Below are 24,349 nucleotides of genomic sequence, written 5' to 3' on the forward strand. Positions count from 1 at the left end.
AGGAAGGGCAAGGGTTCATCTAGGGAAGGAAGGGGAAGCAGTCTGACTTAGGGGTCTGTGTGCAGTGCTCGAGAGTCCAGCTAAGAAGTTGGAGGTGTGACAGGAAACCACGGAGGGCTTCCCTGTAAGAGTGGCACCATCAGATCCACTTCAGAAAGGTAAGCCAGCTGCAGTCGGCAAGGTGAGCTGGAACTGAGGCCATGTGATCAAGATGGGTCCTCACATCGGAAGAGTGGGTCTCCATCTTTGTGGGAAGTGGTTTGTTAGGACAACACCACTGTGTGCATCGGGCGTCAGAGCCCATTACAGACCCTGCCTCAGCTCCAAGGCACAGGAGTGCTGGCGCATTCCAGTTTAAACAAGCTCCATTTCAGCGCTCCCGCCAAAGCCGACTCTCCATTCTTCAGCTCAACCCACGCTCCATACAGAATGATCCCGCCTTGCAGTTTTGATGAAATCACACCCTACTTTAATGCTCAGAAAAGCGCTTCAAAGAGCACCAGTAATGCACAGGAATTAGCACCTGAGAGTCTTATTTGCATGTTTCCCAATGAGAATTGGTCTTGGTTACTTCCTCTAGAGCAGATGGCAGCCCAAGGGCTTCTCCACAGCCATTTGATTTATATGTAAAGAAGTGTGTTTCTTTGCAAAACCCAGAAATGATTTATGTTGGATCAGATCAACTCAAAGAAAGCAGGATACCCATCTTGAATATGATTCACTGCGCTAAGAATTGTAACTTGTCCTTAAGAAAGGCCAACTGTCCCATCTCCCCACATTTGCAAACCTGAAGCACAGTATACTCAAGTTTGATTCATGGTGCCACATTAAAGTTAAAGCGAAGTCGCTCAGTCGTGTCCGACTCTTTGCGACCCTGTGGACTGTAGCCCACCAGGCTCCTCTGTTCATGGGATTCTCCAGGCAAAAACACTGGAGTGGGTTGCCATTTGGGAGGTTAAAATAAGACCGCCAGGGCACACAAAGCCTCTGTGACTGGCTAATGCTTCTCGAAGTCACATCATGGCACATGTGAAGACTTATTTCCCCAGTGAAAACGAGACTCTGATGCAGGACAATTTTGTGCATAGCCAGCATTTGGAGGGTAGGGGAGGGAGTGTGATTAATGCTTGGCACACCCCCTAATATGTTGTCAACTAGGTTTACAATGTCTGAAATAAACTCTGGGTTGCACAAGACCAGCATTAATAAGGGACTTGTTAAGAGCAATTCATGACTGTCTCTTCTCTCTCAGCTGTCGTGTCTCTTTTCGACTCTTTGGATTGCATCCTACCAGGCCCCTCTGTCCATGGGATTCTCCAGGCAAGAACACTGGAGTGGGTGGCCATTTCCTCCTCCAGGGGATCTTCTTGAGCCAGGGATCAAACTTACGTCTCCTGCATTAGCAGGAGGATTCTTTACCACTGAGCCATCTGGGTTACTTTTTTAATTTGAAAAGGGCTGAAGATCTTTAAACTTTCAGGTAACTAACAACTGAAGCCTTCAGGCTCTTACTACCGCTGAAGTTTAGAGATTTAAGTTGCAAATTTCTGAAAACTAGAGTCACAGTTTTACAAATTAATACTTAGTTCTGTTACTTTAGCTGGTTTTACTGATTAATATCCTGAACAAAATCAAAGTACCGTGCTTAACTTCTGTCAGACCTTTGATCTTCAAAGGAAGCAGAGGATAGCGTTTCACAGACAATAAACAGATCTCCAAATCATTAAAAAGGCATTTTATTATAAATACATTTTAGTCGTAGCAGTAAAATACATTTTGTTACCATGAATCTTTTAAAACGAAATAATTTCACTGAGACAATGATCACAATGTAGGAATTGTAGACTCCGAACTGAAACCTTGTTCTAAGGAACCAATGTGGCCAAACTAATTCCAAAACTAAGTTTAAAAGAAAATGACAAAAAAGAGAAGGAAATAAAAACCCTAGAGAGTGGCTTTGGGGTTATTTTATGGTACAAAGTCATTTTTACTTTTAAGGATAAACTCTTTAGGCATTAGAATTCTCAGATGAGGTATCATTAACCACAAAGAAAAAAATAATAATTTTGCCATAAATTATGATTAATTAGATAGATGGCTGTACAGCTGGTACTTTTTGAAGACGGAAACGGATGGAATCAGTTTTATGTAGCCTTCCTTTGGAAGGCTTGTGAAACTAAGACCCTGCATGAATTTGCTAAATGACTGTATGAAGTTAGCTGAACAAGTTTAGATAAGAACTGTATTCTTGAAGCATTAAAAAAAACAACACTGTGTCACTAATGAAGCCTTCAATAAAATGCAAAATCCATTACCTTTATAATTTAGAGGAGAGGTATTTTATTCACCCTATTTACCTAGGATATAACTACCACATTTAACCAGTACCTTCGTGGGTTTCAGAGAATCAGACTGGATGACTGGCACAGAAAGCGGATACAGTACTTGTCATACACACGGGTTATGAGAAGCTGGCATGGTCTAGATACATGAAAACCTGACTCGTCCTCTGTTGGGGGTGGGGGCTGAGAAACATTCTCAGGTGTAGCTGACCTGTCAGGACTTCAACCTGGACAGAGCCCCCCGACCAAACGAACGACAGAGAGAGGTCTCTGCATCCAAGGCATCGTGCAAAGCAAAGGATAAATAAACTGAAGCTCCCTATGAGCTGCAGCTGAATACAGTAACCTGTGCTGAGCCTATGAACAGTCCCACCAAAGATTATCAAGCCTTTCAAGGAGGAAGTACTGTGTTTTAAGAATTCCAAAGCTGTGTGTTCTAGGTTGCTTATCATATGGTCTACATCTAAGTCATTCTATAATCTATTACCTTAAAAATAATTTTTTCTCTCTTTCTAGTCTCAGTAAATTCAAAGCCAAACAAAAAACCAGAGGCAGAGACCAATACCTCTCAAGCTGCACTCCAGGGGAATATTAACGACAATAACACACAAATTTTAAAATATCCATAGACCTGTAGGTTTATTATATCATAGGCAGTTTCTCTCAGAAATATCTTGCTCATACACGTGCGCCTATAGTTTATGAATAACTCATGCTGTGTAGGTGGTGGATTCCTCTAGACTGTTTCTTGCAAACGTATATAAATTTTTTTTAAAGGGAGCAAAGAAATCAGAGACAATTGTCAATTTTCTTCCCTAAACAATACTGCAGGCTCCCCTAACACCTATTGGCAAAGAATCCAAAATAAGTTTAACCTGAGAAACACATAATTTGAAAAGCAAATCCTTTGCCCTCACCTCTCTCATCCCCCAAAACATGAAAACCACAGAGACATCATTTGGGGATTATCTATTATTTTCCACGCTCAATATCACTGCCATCTTAGTCTGGGGCCTCTGATACTTAGGGCCTCCATAAACACAAAGGGCATTGCCGTGCCAGGCCGATGGCTTCCTACCACAATGCTCATCTCTGTGTGCGGAGCATCAAGACTGACTCTAAGCTCTCCAAACAAACGCTCGGCTTCTAGACAAAAGCCCAGGCTGCAGGGTACAGGAAACCAAACTAACCCTAGAAATGAGAGCACTCCCACCCCAACTTGGACGAGCAGCACACGCCTCAGAGGGCGAGTGCTGGCGGGGAGAGGCGGCAGCCCCCACCCAGAGGGCTCTTGGCTCCAAAGGTCTTTCTCCATGAAAGTCCCGAATTGTAAAAATGTCTCAGGAGATCAGTTTTGCACACTGAATAAATACATGCATGATTAAAAAGACCCTCGGACCTTCTCTCAACCAGTGGTTCTCAAGGTGTGTTGCCTGGACAGCAGCCTGAGCCTTGTCTGAATCTTTTTGGAAATGCAGACGACCAGGCCCCAGCCTGGAGTCAGAGGTGGCGGGAGTGGGTCCAGCAACCTGTACTTGACAAGGCTCCTGGAAATTCTGACGCAGGCGCTCAACTCTGAGACCCACTGCTCTGTCCTACTCAGTCAGATAGGACAGACGTGTAAACAGAGACTCTTTCTATTCTGTGTGGAAACCTATGGAATTCACCCCTTCCCCTCCACTGCTCAGACATCAAAAAAAAAAAAAAAAAGTTAATGGCAAAATTTATTTCAAAAAATCAAAAAAAAATTAATATTGGTTTCCTCTCCTATACATAGTTCTAAGGCAGGCAGTCACATGCTAGTATGTAAAATAAAATACAAAAGACACCTCATATGAGGTGTAGAAACAGCTAAAAGAATATAATGAAAAGTCCATAATATTGTTTAATGAACTTACAGAATTATATAAAACTTACTATGCTTAATATTTATATCAAAATAAAATCTCTCTGTTGAACAAATTGCAAATAAAGTCTGGTCTAACACATTACTGGAACTGTAAGTATATGCATGTCTCTGGGTTTTCTCAACACTCCCGTTTTAAAAGCTTTAGACTAACACTGTAAAACTGAGTTTAGGATTTAACCACAGTTCACGTTACTGAGTCTAGATTCTTCTGTTAGGTACCTCCTTTCAAAGAAATTTAGAAACTCCTGTGACTATTTCCTTAACATTTATTCCAAAGTAGATTATTTTCAAACACTTCAAAAAATTTAAATACATTAAAATTTTTGTAATTGTTTAATCTGATATTCTAATTTAAAGGAATAACAATGCCGTTTCCTGAATGTGTTTTATAAAAATGTTAGTAAGATTCATTCCTTGTAACAGTGGTCTTGAAACTGCTTATTAAACAGGTATGAAAGTAGTTAAGTGTGAATTTAGCAGCTTGACAGTGAAATCTCAGCACATAAATATCCAACCTCAAGCAGAGGGAGAATTTGAGAACCGTGACACGGTGCACTTTGGCGGCTGAAATGCCGCTACTTCCTGATGTCTTTATAGTATGTGACGGACATCACTGAGTGATATTCTGAACAAGAAATCATAGTTAGAACATTATCCATTATTTCTAAGAGCTAAATAGTTGCGGATCAGGTGGCAAAGAGTGGAGCAAACCATCAGATCCACTCAAACATTTATTTTGAGATTTAGGAGCACATAGGGTCATGCTAGAAATTGAGGGTTCTCCTACTTTAAAGGGATGGTTAGCAAGAAACACGTCTGGTAAATCTTACAAAAGACAAATTACTACCTTTGTGGAACTAGAAGAAAAACCAGATAGCCTAAGTAACATTTAAGGTAGCAATTTGTATCTTTCAATATATTTAAAGTTTTAATCTTGTATTTTTATAGGCTTTTTCTGGATTCTCTTTTTAAAAACAACTCCAGTTTGAAAAAAAATGCTAAGGATAACAGGTGTCTCTTATTAAAATGATGATTTCAGTAAATCTAATCTTCATGACAGTAGCTGAAATCTAACATTTATCTTGAAACTGGTTTTCACACTCTGGCTCTTAGGCAAAGTGGCTCTCTCTGGTCAAGGTGGCTAGAGATGAATTCTTACATGTTTATAGCTTTGCTCTCAGATGTGCACACATGGAAAATATGAAACATGTAAAATCAACTACACGAGAGCAAGGTAACACTATTAATTATTTCAAGTTAGGAAATTTGGTTAACTTTCTCAGCAATTCCAATGCCTCCATAAACACGGAAACTATTTTCACAAATAGGTCTTGGAGACTGCTATGTTTAATTAGGTAATGCTTATTCAGTGGGAATTCTGCTTATTTTACTTATTCTGAAATTCTTCGAACCAAAAAGACCAATTGATGTTTACATCAAACCCAAACTTATTCTAGAATCTTTGATGAATAAAGCCACACAAGGCAGTTTGTTATTTCACACATACAATGACCCGGATAGAAAGAAAGCCTACCTGTCTGAGGAAAGGAAAATGAAGGTTATGTTGTTTAAATGGTCAATAATTAACTTCTGGTTAATCAAAAACAAAGCTCTGCTACAACAATTTGGCAAAGCACAAGCCAAAATGCCAAAATAGCAACCAAAACCCCCTTTAAAACACACCAGAAATATCCATGTTACAGCGAATGAAACTCTTCAAATCTTAATAGAAATTCATTTTTAGACGAGGAAAAAAAATTAGCATGAAAACTCTACAAATTCTATCATCCAAAAGAAGTCTAATGTAAAAAAAAAAATCTCAGTAGCACTGAAATTAAAAAGTAAAATGAATAAAAAATAGTTCTGGCAAAAGAAAAGGAAACTTCAGAGTGATACAGAGAACAAAGCAGCAGAAAGACATCATGTGAACAATTAACTTCACTTGAAGAAATCTGTATTGCAGAAGGAAGTTGGTAACACTTGGTATTATCCCAGAGGTAACATCAAGCTTTAAAAATAAGGAAGTTCCATCTGAACTAAGGTTGAACCTTTATATGAAACAAGGTCATCCCTTGGTATCTGCAGGGGCTAGAGTCCAAGTCCCTTCTATAAAATGACATGGTTTTTGCATGTAACTCACACCCTCCCATATACTCTAAATCATCCTCTAGATCACTTATAATGCCTGATGCAATATCAATGCCATGTGGACGGTTGCCAGTGCTCGGCGAGTCCAAGTGCTCGTTTCTGGAACATTCTGGGATCGCTTTTAGCATCTCTGATCTGCACTTGGCCGACTCTGTGACCACGGGCCCCGCAGACTAGGGGGACTACCACCAACTGCATCAGTCTGATCCGTGGGCGCCTGCTCATGCTGCCCAAGTCAGACCCAGGAGCAGGAATGGTACTCAGAAGCCACGCCTCACTGCAATGGAGACCTGCAATGATTCTTGCAGTTAAGACTTCCTCGAAACTGTCACAAGATATCACACATACATAATACTCAAAGCACAGCTGGAAATACGGCATTAAGGAAAGCTGAGGACTAAGCCTGTTAGAGGCTGGAGTACGCATTTGAGGCTGAATCTAAGACAGTCCTGGATGGGAACAACGTCATGACTCCTTGACTGGCTGCAGGAACGACCAGGAAACGAGGATCACTCGACATGCTCAGCACAGCAGTGGACTAGGGAGTGGCTATTCTTTTTAGTTTTTCAGAAATAACTGCTTAGCACATTGAAGTCACAATGACCCAAGCTTCCTTACGCAAAGCATCCATCATCAACATACTTATATAAGGTGGTAGGGTGGGCACATTTAAATAATTTTAAAACTAGTACTTTTTAAAGGTTCAGGTATGGAAAACAGGTAATTAGGCAGTTGCTTTATGACACAGGCTTAACTGACAGCCCTGAGGTGACAGCTGTCTTCACCAACATACTTTCGACCACTCACCCAGCTGTGTCGCAGTCCTGGATACTTGTGGGGGAGGAGGGTCCTCACCGACAAGAACGCTGTTTTTCACAGACACCCTCACGTCAGGGGGATCTCATTTTCATTTGGGCTCTATCTTGAGTTTTGTCACCAAGTTGGAAATACGCAGCTATGCAGCAAAATTTTTTCTTCTTTTTTCATGACTAAAGTTATGTTGAGTAAAATCCAACACCGCTGAATGTGGTGATCTGACATCGTGCAGAGAAACCGAGGTGCTGTTCAATTGCTGGCTTCGTTTTCCAACTGTGACTCGTACTAACCGTGACCACGTGTGCCGTCTACACGTCTACACCTGCCACTGCACACAGCACCCAGGCCTCTGCGGTGCAGCCACACACAAGCCAGCCACACTCTGGACAGAAGAGGCTTTCCCCATTGGTCCTGCGGCTTGGACACCTCCAACCGGAGGCCCTCTCCCCTCCTCTCCCGAGCTACGGCTACAGGGGCTGCTGCTGCGGCCAAGCTCCTGCTGCACAAGTCCTCCTTTATCCCTCTGCTTTTCAGCTGCTTTGCAAATGGACTGCGAGTATGTGATGGCCTACTCAAAAGGAGTCTTCCAAAACACCATTTCTGAACGGATCTTTAGGATCCATTCAGGATTTGCAATGCTTCCCAACCTTACCCTATTATTTTATTTTTTAGAAAAGGTTATATTGTAGTTTCAAGACACCTCTGAAATATAAAAGTAGTACTACTAGGTCAGGAAAACAATACGGACATGCTTTGCTTCAAAAGTGTCACAAGACCACACATTTGAAGAGGGTCAGCGCGTTTCTTTGGATTTTACCAAAGTTCACTCAAAACAATGTCCAGAATGTAGAACATTTAGGAGAGCTGTTTAAATTTTATATTTTTGTACAAGTTCAGTGGGGTTCTTCCAGAAGAACTGAAAGACGAGAAACAAGGGTAGTTTTTGCCCCAGATTTTGATGAATTTTGATACATCTTTGATAAACATTATATTTCTTCTTTAATGATATTCCTCAAACAAAACAGTTAGCAAAATATTTGAATTTGCCATGTATAATGTCACATTTTAATGTAAACATCAAATAAGGTACCAAAATTTTTACCAGAGGGAAAAGACACCTTAGAGCGGCACAGTTCTTTATACCACTGGGGGCGGGGTGGGGGGCCAGATTACAGACATCCACACATGCAGAGTGGGGAGAAAAGATTCTACTAAATTCACGCATTTTTAAAATAGTTATCAAGTCTACTAAGCACCAACAATCCTAAAAATTTTTCAGCTTCATGATTTGTTTAAAAAAAACCACACTATCAAATTAACATTAAAAACAAGCTTGAAGAGTAGCTTGTCCAAAAAATAACTATGTATGCCCATGTTGTGGCGTAGGACATACACCTGCAAAGAATGCCTTTGCCTCTGTCCTGCGGCGGATGGAGAGGATGACAGCGCGTCATCCAGTCTAAACCTATAAAAGTTTTCAAGGGCAGCATCTTGCCACCAAAAAAAGCTGATGAAACTTAAAAGTATTCAGAAGATGCTGCCCCTTTATTTTAAAAAATTTTCAATGAATTTAAGCAAAAATAACATACATCTGTACATCAACTGGCCATTTCTGGTGCAGAAACCCAGCATATGGTAATATTATTGAATAAATGTAAATGCTACTTACAATTTTTTTTCTCTTTAAATACATTTTAGACAAACTTTTTTTTCTTTTTTTTAATAGTTGCACAATTAACTTCTTAGCTGCTAGCTTGATGCAAACATATATAACAATACACAAATTTAAAAATATTTTTTTATTCCACATAAAAGCTGTCAAAATTCTGACTCACGTCAAAAATGCAAATAATGGAATATACTTTAAAAAAATTAGTTGCAAGTCTAGCAGCAAAGCAATTAAGTGAGAACATATTTAACGTGAAAACAAAGGAAACTGTGCAGCTACAGGTGAAGGCTGGCTACCTTAGCTCTACTGATACAGAAATTAGAACATTCTCCCGGGAGGAAAAAAGGGATTACTTAAAATAGGAGTAAAAGCCATTGCTGCCGGCTGAGCTCCCCAGGCTGAGTTCCTGAAACAGAGACAGAGGGTCGCTGCTCTTCTTGGCCTGCTCGGGCGGAGGCCTGGGCTTTGGAGGGGCCCGCAGCGCGCTGGCGTAGGACATGGCAGGCTTGCCGCCCCCGGAGCCCTGCGGGCTGCTGCTGCTGGCTGACTCGGCGATCTGCTTGGCGGGCACGAGCGGGGGGAACTGGCCGAGATGCTGCAGCACGCTGTAGTCGAGGGAGCCGGGCCCCTCAAGGCTCTCAGGCTTCAGATGCTCCACGGGGGCTTTGACGGTCTTGGGTGGAGCTAGAAGCAGAAAACAGGAACACCGATTTAGGGGCAAGCCCAGCAACGCCCAGGCGCCTTGTTAGCTCCGTGTCTGCTGGTTCTCATCTCCAGGGACTCAGGGACAGGCGGCTTCTGCCACAGAACCCCGAAATCACAACATATCTAGGCAAACTTCTCCATCTCAGAAACACTTGAAAAAAATTAACTATGTGAGCTGCAATAAGTAGGCATATTAAAAGCTGAAGGTCAAGTCTGAAGGTCTGCTTCAAAAAACTAATTTAATTGTATACTTTGATATTTATGAACTACTCATAGTCTGAAAATGGGAGCAAAGTTCTTTCTTAAATAAAAATGAGCTCTCCAGCCAGTTGTCTGGTTGAGATAGCTTCTATTATTAACGGAAGAGCAGCAGCATCACATTCTGTTTCTTAAAAATGCCGCCTTTTCTTGTGATATGTAAGTAAAAATGGCATCAAGGGAGAGAAGCACAGTAAAGGCCACTTCACGCTCCTGAAATCTGCCTGGTTTTAGTACTGACTCCACTCTCCCTAACTCATTTCATGGCCCACTGCATCGTAATTTGCTGTAAACACTGATTTTGTTTCCAATGTTTTAAAAATTTAACCATTATATTGAGTGATAATCATAATACATATTCATTGAGGATGACTTGAAACCACACAGAAGCCAAAGAAGAAAATCAGCCATTCAGATTTCCAAATATCAGAGCTAAGCCTTAACCTGTTGGTGCATTTTCCCTAAGGATGTCATATAATGCAGACATTTCGAAACTTTTTAAAGGAACCTCTCATTTTTAGAAATCTGGATAGCAGTTAATTTTTCACTTTTCAAATGTTATAAAAGATAAAGTTTCCTAAATATTCATAACTGTTTCCTTGAGATAAATTCCTAAAAGTGCCATACAGTACATGTGTGTGTGAACGTTGCTCAGTCGTGTCCAACTGTTCGTGACAGTCCGTGGGATTCTCCAGGCCAGAATACTGGAGTGGGTTGCCATTCCCTTCTCTAGGGGATCTTCCCAACCCTTGGATCGAACCCGGATCTCCTGCATTGTAGGCAGGCGCTTTACAGGCTGAGCCACCAGGGAAGCCCCATCTGATGAGACCCCACTGAGCAGCTATCAGAACGGCCCACACCGGGACACTCACATTGCCAAACGCCGGTGACGCGCGCAGCAACAGGGACTCCCGTCCCCTGCTTGGTGGAAGGCACAGCGGTGCAGAAGTTCGCTGGTTTCTTACAAAGCTAAACATACCCTAACCACCAGAGTGAAAGCCAAAGTCACTCAGTCGTGTCCGACTCTTTGCGACCCCAGGGACTGTGTATTCCCTGGAATTCTCCAGGCCAGAATACTGGAGTGGGTAGCTGTTCCCTTCCCCAGCGGATCTTTCCAAACCAGGGATCAAACTCAGGTCTCCCGCAATGCAGGTGGATTCTCTGCCTACCAGCTGAGCCACCAGGGATACACAGTGCTAACTACAATAACTGTGGCCAAATCACTCTGTGGGAAAACAGTGCCCAATTATACTCAGTCAGCAAACTTTCCCATTTCTCCACTACATCACAACACCAGTGTTAACTGTTTACCTTTAGCCGAGTGTACAAGTAAATAATTATCTTACAGTTCTACTCTGCACGTCTCTGATTACTGCTATTTATGGACATTTCCCCTACGTTTATCACCTGTTTGTGGATTGGAAAGGTTAGTTTTAGTATTTCACTGACTCAGTATGCTAATTTCATATTACTATTTTAAAACTTTTAAAAATTGACAAATTGTTCAAAATTATTTTAAGCCATTTAACAGCTTTCTGGAACATTTATCACCTTTCCTGTCTAAATGTCATTTTGTGAATGAAAACAATTGCTTTTAAGAGCATTAGTTTAACAAACATTTCAATATAGAAGGGTCTTGCACTGCCCAATACACAAAATAAGTACTTTATTGGCTGTTCAAAACTATTTTTTATTTACCAAGTCTTCTTACTTAGCCATGCTTTCCTTTTCATGACCATTAGAGTTTAAAATATTTTTAATTAAATAATACATACAAAATAATACTTTAGCGGCAGTTTAACCTAATGCCTACATGCCTCCACGCTTATCTAACCATGATAGTAGAGATGTCTGCCAGTCTGACTGACTGCATGTACTCCAGATGAGACAAACTATTCTTCAAAACTATGAATTTTACTAACTTGGCAACCAATGCTTTTTTCTTTTCCAAAATACATTTTTCTACCTAATTTTTAACTTTCATCTGTTTATGAAAAGAAAATGCTTGATAAAGTACGCTCTGTCACCAGGACAAGAGAATCGAACTGGAACACCCAGTGGCGGGGAATGAACCCCGCCCTCACTGCAGGCGCCATCAGGCATCAGGCCCCACACTGAGACTGGCCACCCCCGCGATCGCACGGGATCTGTCTTCATGTTCCCCTTATTCGGCAGTCAGGCATCCACCAAGAGCCGGAAGTGCGACCAGTGCCAAAATGGGAATCCAAAGTTCAGAAAGGTCGGAAGCATGACCTTTGCTCTCAGGCTTGCAACTGTGGAGAAATACAGCCGTGTCATCAGTTCAGTTCAGTTCAGTCGCTCAGTCGTGTCCGACTCTTTGCGACCTCATGAATCGCAGCACGCCAGGCCTCCCTGTCCATCACCATCTCCCGGAGTTCACTCAGACTCACATCCATCGAGTCCGTGATGCCATCCAGCCATCTCATCTGTCGTCCCCTTCTCCTCCTGCCCCCAATCCCTCCCAGCATCACAGTCTTTTCCAGTGAGTCAACTCTTCGCATGAGGTGGCCAAAGTACTGGAATTTCAGCTTTAGCATCATTCCCTCCAAAGAAATCCCAGGGCTGATCTCCTTCAGAATGGACTGGTTGGATCTCCTTGCAGTCCAAGGGACTCTCAAGAGTCTTCTCCAGCACCACAGTTCAAAAGCATCAATTCTTCGGCACTCAGCCGTCTTCACAGTCCAACTCTCACATCCATACAAGGCCACAGGAAAAACCATAGCCTTGACTAGATGGACCTTAGTCGGCAAAGTAATGTCTCTGCTTTTCAATATGCTATCTAGGTTGGTCATAACTTTTCTTCCAAGGAGTAAGCGTCTTTTAATTTCATGGCTGCAATCACCATCTGCAGTGGTTTTGGAGCCCCCCAAAATAAAGTCTGACAGTATTTCCACTGTTTCCCCATCTATTTCCCATGAAGTGATGGGACCGGATGCCATGATCTTCGTTTTCTGAATGTTGAGCTTTAAGCCAACTTTTTCGGTTTCCTCTTTCACTTTCATCAAGAGGCTTTTTAGCTCCTCTTCACTTTCTGCCATAAGGGTGGTGTCATCTGCATATCTGAGGTGATTGATATTTCTCTCAGCAATCTTGATTGATGCCATGTCATGACCTCCTTTAAATTCCAAACCAACATTAATACAAACAGTTTCCTTCAACGCAAGAAGTAAGTCTCAAACTTTAGAAAGAACTTTCCCAAGTGGTGATAATTTTCCTTCTGATTTACTACTGGCAATTGCTACATTCCTCTACACGTAAAATAAGACAACATAAAATAAATACATATACACACACACGTGCTGAGCCCAGAAGGTGTGCTACAGGATACTGGTGATTTTTGAATTAGTTTTTAAACATTGAGCTGGTGTGAGTGGGGGGTGTGTGTGTGTGTGTGTGTGTGTGTGTGCTCTGTCATGTCTGACTCTGTGTGGCCCCATGGACAGTAGCCCGCCAGGCTCCTCTGTCCACGGGATTCTCCAGGCAGGAATACTGGAGTGGGCAGCCATGTCCTTCTCCAGGGGATCTTCCCGACCCAGGTCCTCGCGTCTCCTGCCGTGGCGGGCAGGTTCTTTACCGCCACTGCTGCCTGGGAAGTGTTCCCTCAACTAAAGGCACTACCGTTCGTCTTCTAGCAATGACGAAAACGGGCCTCCCCGGTGGCTCAGTGGTAAAGAACCCTCCTGTCAATGCAGGAAGATCCCCTGGAGAAGGACATGGCAACTCACTCCAGCACTCCCGCCTAGAAAATCTCATGGACAGAGGAGCCTGGCGGGCTATAGGCCCTGGGGTCACAGAGTGAGACATGACTTACCGACTACACGACGACATATGAGTCAGTGACTAAACGACACAATGAAGCAAGCGGTGACTTCATACTCGTGGAAAAGACACCATGAATGACACACGCGTTGGGCACTTGCTCAGGAAATTTCTACCTTATCAACTTTTTATTGATTTTGGCCAAAAGCTATCTTAAAGTTTAGGCTGGAAGAAAAAGGAGAAATGATGTTGTCTTTAAAATAAATTATAATAAATAAAACAACTAAAAAGGAACACATTTTCACCGCTTATTTGTAATTTAGATGTTTCTCAGGAAATCCAAATATGATGAGCGTGTCTTTGCTAGACCTCGAAAATGACAAAGCAATCCAGGTGAAATACAGCAGCTTAAACACAGAAGGTCCTAATGAGTGTTCAAAGTGACAATACCTCTTGCTGGGAATGAAACTAATCCCTATTTAATGCTTCCTGACCTACCATGCCTCTCACTAAAAATATGCTTGTATGCGCATTCTCCGAAATGGGTCAGTTACAGAAACAATGGATTCACATTCTAATGAGGAATAAAATTAACAAAATACAAAGGTTGATGCTACCAAGGCAGAAATTTACCAACAGTTACAGACTTGTTCACAAAGATCAACATCTACAGCCTACAGAGAGAAGGCGATAGATCAGAGAATCAAATAATATCATGCTTTACATCTAACGTTTCTTTACAGTCAACATAAAAGATAAAAAGAGACAGAGGAAAGACAACGGTGCTCAGACTTCCCACCATACACGTCCACGGCCGTGTCGGTTCCAACGCCTTCCCGTGTCTTCTTTTTCTTCTTTGGACTTGGATCTCTTACTTCATCAGAATACAAGAAATAAACTCTGGATTTCTAATCTCAAAATATTAGACCCTACTGGTCTTTCTCATGGCCAAACTCTACTGTGTAGGTGACTGTCACAACTTGATTGACAATAAAACTGCTGAAAACTGAAATTGACCTAACCAACTCCCACCCTTAACTGGAAAAAAAAAAAAAGAGACAAAAATTCCGAAAGCAAGCTCTTCCCAAGCCAAAGTGATTCTATTTAGAAATATATTTTTGTTGCCCTTACTTCTTTCACCCACTCACAGGTTACAATCATCAAAATAATCAGTTCCCAAATATTGATAGATTACTTACCTTCCAGATCATATATATGGAACCTATATAGTCCTAAATTAATATGACTCCTGAGGCACAGCTGTGAGCAATGATCATTAACTACTGTTCAAAGACAATCATGCCAACGGAAGAAATGGGAGAAGAGAAAGCCCATAAGCAGCGGGAGCTGGCCAGTCAGTGCCGCGGCTGTGGCCACCACCAGCCCTGTCTCACCTGCTGACTCTCTGGGCTGGGCTGGCCTGCTGGATCCACTGCATGGAATGTTCTGGTAGGGGCTGGATGAGGTGGCGTTCACCCAGGACTCCGGGGAGGAAAAGGCGAAAGGAGACTGGTTATCATGGTCCTGAAGCTCTTTACGCTGAGCAAGACTGTCTTGAGGAGTGCTTGCTTCTTCAGAACAAGGCTGCACTGAGCTAGATGAGATTCTTCTTTGGTACAAGGGCCGACCCGGTCCTCTGGGTTCATACTACACAAAGAAGAAGGACACTTCATAAATCTGTGAAATTTACACCCTACTCTCTTATGTACACAGCAATCTCACTGTATCAAGTAGAAATTCTCAAAACCACTCTCTTCTGTGGCTATGAAACACCCTCTCAAAGCAGCCTGAGCTGTGGACGTGGTGTCTGGAGACCTGGATTCAAATGCAGGTCTGGCCCTTGGCAGGCAGCCCTATCACATGACGCGTCTAATTCTAACTCGGCTTTCTTGTTTGTAAGATATAGGGCTGAAGCACCCATCTCCAGTTTCAAAGTTCCATCAACATTTTAGGTAACATTAAATTGAGCATGAGGAAACATATCTGCTCAAAATTAAAAGGGGATATTACAGTCACAATCAATTGAACCACACCGTCTTGAACATACTCATCCATCTGAGACTCATCTTGTGGGTGCTTCACAGCCTCCCGGTTTATTATTCCTTAGACCCGATGGCAAGACAGGGCTCCCCACCCCCAAGAGGTGCACCTGATCGGCCCCACTGCAGTCTTCCTTGAAACTGTTTTCAACGAAAACAGAACATTCATTACTCTTCAACCAATCCTTTGTATGTCTGAAACGCAATTAACATTTTTCTCTTCCCTACATTGCACAAAAATTTCTTTAGCCCTCTGTCAGGACGCATTTGTCAGAAATTCCTTAAGTGCCCTCCAAGTTTCCTGGCCTGACTTTTGGGACCACAGCTCAATCTCAGTCCTAACAGCACGGCAGGACGTAGCAGAGTGAGTTGTGTCCAGCCTTGGTCTAGGACCAGACTCTCTGGGTAGACTTCAGGCTGCTTTTACTGGGAGCATCACCCTGGGCAACTGACTTCACCTCTTGGGAACTTCAACCGTATGTGTCTCTGCATAACCCACAGTACACAGCTCTTAGGACTGTGAGAATCCATTGAGTTCAGCACACAGAGCCGTCAGAACACTGGAAAGGTCTGTTGTTAACCTAACATAAAAGACAAACTTCCACGCTAGATCTTGAATGACGGGTGGGACTGGCTTTTTATTTCCCCCCTCCCTCTCCCTGTAATACAGATTTGCTCTTCAGTTTCTAGTCACTATTGTTAGGGGAAGCACACTGACTGAAACCGCCCACCCTGGCCAGGCACCATAGCAACCATCTGCATGAGTTGTTTTATGACAGGAGCGCCTGGTAAGGAACATGGAACTAATAAGCTACCATCAACTGGAAGAGTTCGGGAAAGGTCAAGAAGAGACTTTGCATGTCCGACCACCTCCCGGAATCCTCCTCACAGGCATCCGTCTTGGCTGAACAAGGCGTGCACCACCAGGAAGGACTGCGTCAGAAACACTGGCTAAAGACAACCCGGAAACTAGTCCCATCACCATAAACGCCAAGACCGCGCGGCAGAGCTGCTCTCCCGGGTTCCCTTACCCTGCTGCTCTCCCCAGGGCGCCCTTCCCGATAAAATCTCTTGCTTCGTCAGCACATGTGTGCCCTCAGACAATTCCTTTCCGAGTGTTACACGAGAGCCCAGTTTCGGGCCCTGGAAGGGGTGCCCCTTCTGCAACAATATGACGGGGAGGGAACTTCCTTTTCCCTTTGTTGTTACAAATAATTGGAAATCAGGAACTGGAGGTTAGATTACAAAGGAGAGAGAGAGATAAACAGGCACAGAAATAGCAGGATTTGGGGGGGATAAAATGCAAGCCAGCACAAGCAGAAACTGTCAGGTCAATTAGACGGGAACCTGTAGAGCAAGCACGTGAGAGTCGTCACCACAGATGGAACCACAAGGGTGTCAACTGGGGAAGGGAATGGGCCTGGATTGGCTGCCCTGAGGCAGATAGGAAGGGAAGGGAGGGAGAGAGACTCTCAACTGTCAAATGAGGAATGTCCGGGTCACTTCTGCATTTCGGAAGTTTCAGCTACTGGATGAGAAGGGCAAGTGGCAACGCTCCGTCTCATCAATTCCCTTCTCATAGACTTCGACTGTTCTGTCTTTATGCAGAGCGTCTAAATTTAACTTTAGTTTTACTCAGCTTTAAAGGTATTTTTTCTCCCAATGGTTAAGATCATTCTGAATTCCCTATTTTCTAGAATATTAACCATTCTAACTACTGTCAACTGTGAATTTAATCAGTACATCTGAAATTTCTTTGTTGAAGTTATTACTTCATGGTATTGGGTGGAGCGGCCCGCCTGCCCGACTGCTGTGCTCTCCTTGACCGGGCAGTGCGTTAGCGAATGGCCACAGCAGCTTGCGCGGTGTGCCCTTCCTGCCGAGGTTTGCCCCGAAGAAGATGAGCTCAGAATCAAAACGAAGCTCTTCTTTTCATTACCATGCCCTGCGTGTTCAGCACAATCAAAAACTGTAGGGGACCACATTCTAAAGACTTTACGTGTGAACGGTGGTTATCGCTCTACTCAAGCACAAAACTAATGTCTGTTACAGCCTGAAAAGGAAGACGCAGAAGAAATGATCTGAAGGCCTCAGCTAATTCCAGTGTTTCAAGTTTTACTTTAAAGTCTTCAATAAATCAAAGTCCTAATCAATGACGATATATTTAAACTTTTTATTATTAAAATATCCAAACATAATCCATCAACTTTAACAATCATCAACAATTTGATGTATCTGCTAAAATAAAGTGTTATGCCATATAAAGCCTATTTAAGTTACTTAAATTAAAACAAAAAAACTGCTGAGAGCACGTGAATTGATTACAATTGTTAGGCAGTTAGAATAGGAACAAGGACTCCAAAATGGCAATGGCTAAAAGACAAAGGGAAAAGTCCGTGAGAAGGGAACAAAGGAAAAATCCACAGACCTGAGTGAGAACCTTAAGTGAAACAAACATGCCCCTGTCCAGGCTAGCCCTAATTTGCAAAGGGCGGGCTCTGGGGAAGAGACAAAACCTATAAAAAGAGAAAGCAAGACCCTCACGCCTCGAGGGTATACCATCCTCTGCCAAATAAAACTCTGAGGGAGAACCACACTGGTCCTCCTGGTCCCCCGTCCTGAGACAGAACTGAGGAAATTACACTCTCCCAACACAATGAAATCCATTGGCAATGAGTTCAAAATTTCAGATAGTTTCCCCCCAGACGGAAATTCCTATGAAGTACATTGAAAAAGAAGGGCTCGCTAACAAAAATTTGAGAAAAAGATCCCTTGCCTATAAAAAATTCATGTATTTTTGACAGAGTGTCCTTTTATTTCCACCTACACTTAGGGCCCTTAGGCTGTTTAAATATGTAAGTTATACTTTTCATTGTTTGTGTCCTCTTTTCTTATTTCCTGACCATTTCTTGTCTCCTGTTGCTTTTGCCCAGCTCTCACTTTTCCCTAGAGAGGCTGCTCTTTCTCCCTGCATCTCCTGCCAGGCCGGATACTGTGCTGCTTTTAGATGGCAGCTCTACCAATGACTGGCACGCAGCTCAATCTCAGAGCCCGCAGGTCTGAAACAATTCCACTGCTCGCTCCTTAAAGCCTTATTTTCCTCTGTCAGAGACCCTTACACCTGGGTTCAGTACCAACTTCACACATACTGTGTGTTTACAAACATTCTTTGTGTTTAAACTGTGAATTCATTATGTTGCTAAACATGATCATTATTTTCTAACTCTACTGCTAATATTTCCCTCTAAAAATCAAAGCATAATGCTGAAGTTCCAAAAGCCATTTAAGAAGAGAAAGCTAAATGACTAATTTCATGTATGAATTTCTATTTTTAAAGACTTCTGTCAGTTTAAGTAAAAATTCACAGTCTGCTTACCACTGTCATAAAAGGTCCATCTCTAATATATAAGGTTAGCTGGCCATTCATTTCACGTGTAAATGTATAAATAAAAACTGGGGGAGAGGTTAGCAACTTCATGCATCAGGGCTCTACTTACAATTATACTATCAAAGCTGATCACTAAGGAAGAGCTAAACGCTCTGGTGGAAATTCCAAGTCTCATTAACTATGATGCCAGAAACCTTAATTAAAATAGAACATCTCATTTAAATGATTAGCTTTGATAATTTAAGCATGACGAGAGGTCCAATTTATTAATCTGTCAGTCACTGTCTCCGTGATACGCATCAGATGTCTGGGGGACCACGCACGACGAGCTCTCTGAGAAGACAGCGCTAGCCGGCTATGCGACAACGATCATCAGCTGTCGTCATCCGCCTTTAAAGTCAGCACAGGCAGAGCGCGCCAGCCGGCCAAGAGTGCAGCCTTCCAGCTCCGTCTGCACAGCAGGACCGTGTTCCACAGAAGGGGACCTGGCTGGAGAGCTGGAGTGGGGGGGTGGGAGGGTGATCAGAAAACAGTACTGAAAGCGAGTACTGAAGGACAAGTACTTCCTGAAAATAGTACTGAAAACTAAGCTCAAAACTAGAGCTGATTCAAAGAAAAAAATGAAAATAAACAGATGGGTCAAAAAGTGTCTTTGTTCAAAAGCCTACACGTAAGACAGAATTATTTCAAAGCAGATGACATCATGCAGACTTGCATGTCATCTCTAAGATGGTTTAAGTAAATGATTTATAGGGAGCTGATCAAAATTGGTGACTTATAAGAATTCTGTTTTCTTAAGCAGGCCACCTACAATACCACCAACTGCAGCACAGGCAAGTGCAGCTTCATAAACATTTGGAGACTTTTACAATGACATTTTAAAAAGAATTTTCCATTTATTACTAATTGAGCACTTTTAATCAAGCTATCTCACAGTAAAGTACATCTTAAATGACAAGAACTTGGCTCTGCACCAGTATCAGCAGTGCTGGCTCTATGTTAAACAAGTTTTTTTACATGATAAAACTATCTCCACCTAAGAAGAATGAGGATTTGTCTCTCAAGATAAAATGACTAGAAAGTATAATGGGGAAAAAAAGGTCCTATTCATAACAAACAGCAAGGATAAGGATAAATTCAACCAGAAATGAAAATATTACAGAATTTTACAGAGGAACATTCAGAAAACAAAGAAAACATTCAGAAAACAAAGAAAAAAGGAACGGAGGGAGGGAAGAAGGAAAAGGGAATTAAAATACTGAAGACTGTACCAGTTCCTAAATCAGAGGTTTAAAATATTTTTAAAGACAAAATTTCCTCCAATGTAAGCTACCCACTCAATGTAACTAAAATTAAAACCTCAGAAAGGTTTAGTTTCTGTCTCAGGGGGAGGTGTTCATACAGGTATTCTAAGTTTCTAGTATAAAAAACAGAGAATAACCTCCTCTGTCCTGTACTTTTGAACAGTGACTGGAAAAAAAAAAAGGAGTAATAAGGGAGACACTTCACACTATCCAATCAGAAGACCAGAAAGCCTCAAAAATTAAAACAGTGTAATTCTGGTACAGGAACACACAGACAGACGAGGCGAAAGGCTGGAGTCCAGAAGGCCTGCGGTTTACCCTGAAGAGCTGCAACTCAGAGACCAGACTCTGAAGTTTCGTGCAAAGTGCAAACCTCGCTCAGAGCAAGATCACCCCCGAAAAAATCCGAGTCACGCCAAAATACTAGAGACTGGGTCCTTGGAAGCTCAGAAGTCAGAGTTAACTTCTATTGCTTCTCTTTGCATTTCAGTGCTGTTATAAAGAATTTAGTATTTGACAAGAAAGCTACTATTCTATTCAGTGAAAATGCAAGAATTTAATAAAGAACATGAAAACAAATGGCTAAATATTTGGAGAAAACTGAATCATAACCTCAAGCTTACACTGAAATCTGAAATCAAACTGGAGCCAATCAGGAGCGGTCTGTAACCTGGGCCAGGAAAGGAAGACCCTTTGCCCTTTGTTCTCCTTACTCCATCCCAGTGGCAAAGAATTAGACGTGGGAGAGGGCGCAGACACCTCTGCCAGACCCAGAGCCCCAGCCTCATCCAGGCAGCTGAGGGCCCAGTGAAGCCGGTAAGGGAAACCCATGGAGCAAAGCTTTAAGCACCTAAAAATACTAAAGGTTCTATCAGTTTTAAGTTGCAAAGAGTGTCACAGAATAGGATGAAGGTCACCTTTAGGGGCCTTGGCCTGGTGGGGAGAACGGTCTGACGGGGTGACATGACTGAGCACACCAGCTGGGGAAGACGCTGCTTCATGTCGTCCAGCGAGCAACCCCCCGCTCATCGTCACCTGCCCTCGGCTGCGAGTGCCACGGGGCTGCCTGTCGCTGAGGGAGGACAGAAGTGGCCGCCCCCAGAACCGTCTCTGCGGCGTGAGGGTTCACAGGGTGACTGTCTGTAAGGCCTCAAAGACTCAAGAGGAACTTCCCTTCCCCTTAACCGTCTAAAAGAATGCAGCTAGAGGGCCTGAGACAAGTACAGTGCGAACCAGGGGCCCAGCCAGGGAGGGAGCCAGCAAAGCCGTCTGTTAAGAGGCCTCTCCAGTCCCCTCGCCTCTGCACTGTGGCAAGCACCACACCACCCCTGTGTCTCCTCCCTCTCCGTGTCAGCTGCCTCCCTCCACTCCGAACACCTAGCTACTACCCCACGGCCTTTAGTCTTCAGTTGAAGACGGTACTTAAGGTAAGGGCTTCAGCCATTTTGGTGAGTTACTCGGTTTTCTTGGATCTCATCCATATACAGACAGTTATTAAACCTGGTTTGATGTTTCTCCTATTCATCTGTTTCATCATGTCAATTTAATTCTTAGGCCAGCTGGAAGAACCTAGAAGGGCAGAGGAAATTTCCTCCTTCTTGGCATTATAGTAGCTATCTTGGTATAACAAAATTAGGAATAACTGCTCTAGCTTCCACATTTTCCATGCTGAACAGGTACATCTTTTGTTAAAACAAAATCAAAAGTATTATAAAAAAAGAAAAAACAAGCAAAACACAGTATGAAGAACCATCTGCTCAAGTTAACTGTTCACATCTAGGTATTTTCATCCTGTTTAAGCTTAATCTATCAAGGCTTCTAGCAATAAAGGAATTCACAGGAGGTAAGGAAATAAAACATTTTTCTATTGTTAACATTAAAGAAATTATTTAAAAAGGTTAGAAATAGACAACACACACACAAACCATTCACTCTGTGAGCTGATTCATGCAAAATCCCCTTTACAACACAATACACACACGCTATCCTGGTGTACTGAGAACACCAAAGCCTGAAAACGTGGTGAGAATAATATTTTTCTTTGTCGAGGAATTTCCTTCAGTGTTGCAAGTTGGTCATCATTTGTGAATCGCATGCATCAAAATAAAGACGACCAAATGCTTTTGCAAAAGTAATTTCACTCTTAGAACCCAATGACAATTGAAAGCACCTATTCATTCCCTCACAGCTGAATAGTAATAACAAGTGTTAAGAGCTTGAAGGTATAAAGAACTAAATTCCAAAAATAAGAAACATTTAAACAGATTAATGATTCTAAGTACACTAATTCAGTATTCAGCATTATTTACCAAAGTATTAAACTTTATAAAACCGTATAAAAACTTTGGCATGCTACTTCCCCCACACATTATGAATTCACTTGACTAGTTAAAAGTATCACAAGTGTTATCAGTAAAAATGGTGGAATAAGGAACACCATAAAAGCAATGAAAAAAACTGACAAAAACTGTCACAATCAACTTTCTTGGAATTCAGAAAATTAAAGTTGCAGCAACCCGGGGAGCACGTCCTCAAGAAAATCCAGGAAAACTTGGTAGGGACAGCAAGATTTGTGGTACTTTAACTTACCCTAGTCCCATTCCCCTGGTAGCATTAAAAATAAGACCCTCCATTTCCCAGCACCAGTATCAGAGCAGAGGGGCCTCACTGTCACAGAGCCGCAATTATTTATTCCAGCCTTTCTGGTTCAAAACAACACCTGCCTTATCTTATCTACCCCAGAACTCAGCCAGTGCCGAAGGTGCTGTATTGAAAATACTGACAAGGCAGATGCTTTAGCTGCTGCTGCCTGAAGCAATGGGCAGCAACTGGACTGAGCAACAGACCAGCCAGAAAGCTCTGGAGGAAAGGCTGAGGTATAAAATACTTCAGGGAAGAAAGACCTTGACCAGCTCTGACCTATTCCTTCCTGGGAATCCAGAAGACCACAAACATGCTGTGCACGCACTCAGGACAGGCCTGAAGAGTTCTCCCCTTGGCTGAGCTAGAGCCTGGAGAGGCAGGAAGTGAAAGCTAAAGCAGACACGTGAACTGCCCAGCTCAGTGTGCAAAATGTGCACGTGCACACACACACACACCTCTGCAAAACTTGGACAATGTCTTTGGTCCTGAGCCTTTCAGATCTCTTGGCAATGACTAGTCAATTACTCAGCCCTTCGAAGAAAAACATCAAGAGGCCGCATATAACAATTACAGACTTTAAAAAATTACTTCAAAATTTTAAATTAACAAATTAGTTCAGAAATGTTGCTAGACAAACAAGTGACAGCAAAGTAAAAAAACACAAAGATGAGGAAAGGCACATTCCAGGCAGACAGTGACCAAAAGCGAGCTGGAGCGGCTACGCAAACGCCAGAGAAACACACTCGAAGACAAGAGCTGTCACGGGAGGCAAAGGACGTCACATGATGATGGAAGGCTGATCTATCAAGATGATGTGACAACTATAAATACATGAACCCTAAGGACAGAGTTCCAAAATAACATGTGAAGTGTAAACTGACAGAATTAAAAGGAGAAACAGACAAGTCAACGACAGCAGCCAGAGACTCCAACATCCTCCTTTCAGTAACAGATATAAGACCTGAACAACAGATCCAAGGGGAAGAGACATTGTGAACAACAATACAAACCAAAAAGAGCTGCCAAGTCCACAGGAGCCTCTGTCCAGCAAGAGCAAAGCACACATTCTTCTCCAGAGCACCAGTGTTTCACGCGCACCAAACAAGTCTCAAAACTTTTTAAATAATACAATTATACAAAGTATGTTCTCCAACCACATGGGACGAAATCAGAAGAAATCAATAACAGCAGGAAATTTGGAGCAATATTTGTTTTCTCTAATTTTGCCAAATATATACCTTAGACATTGAACTAGAAGTTCTGGCCAGGGCAATTAAGCAAGAAAAAGAAATAAAAGACATCTACGTTAGAAAGAAAGAACAAAATTATATTTGTAGATGGCATTATC

General features: G+C 42.4%; 1 protein-coding gene across 4 annotated transcripts in view; it reads right to left on the reverse strand.

Annotated features, from left to right (window-relative positions):
• Positions 1,956–24,349, reverse strand: part of HELZ (helicase with zinc finger) — a 151,622-nt gene continuing 129,228 nt past the window's right edge. For all 4 annotated transcript variants that reach the window (XM_018063979.1, XM_018063978.1, XM_018063980.1 and 1 more), the window contains 2 exons: positions 15,022–15,274; positions 1,956–9,568 (listed from right to left, as the gene is read on the reverse strand). In XM_018063979.1, coding sequence (XP_017919468.1) covers positions 9,234–9,568; positions 15,022–15,274 — 588 coding nt within the window. In that variant the 3' untranslated portion in view covers positions 1,956–9,233. The remainder of the gene's footprint in view (positions 9,569–15,021; positions 15,275–24,349) is intronic.

This window comes from Capra hircus, chromosome 19 (assembly GCF_001704415.2).
Source record: "Capra hircus breed San Clemente chromosome 19, ASM170441v1, whole genome shotgun sequence".
NCBI classification, from domain to species: Eukaryota; Metazoa; Chordata; class Mammalia; order Artiodactyla; family Bovidae; genus Capra; species Capra hircus.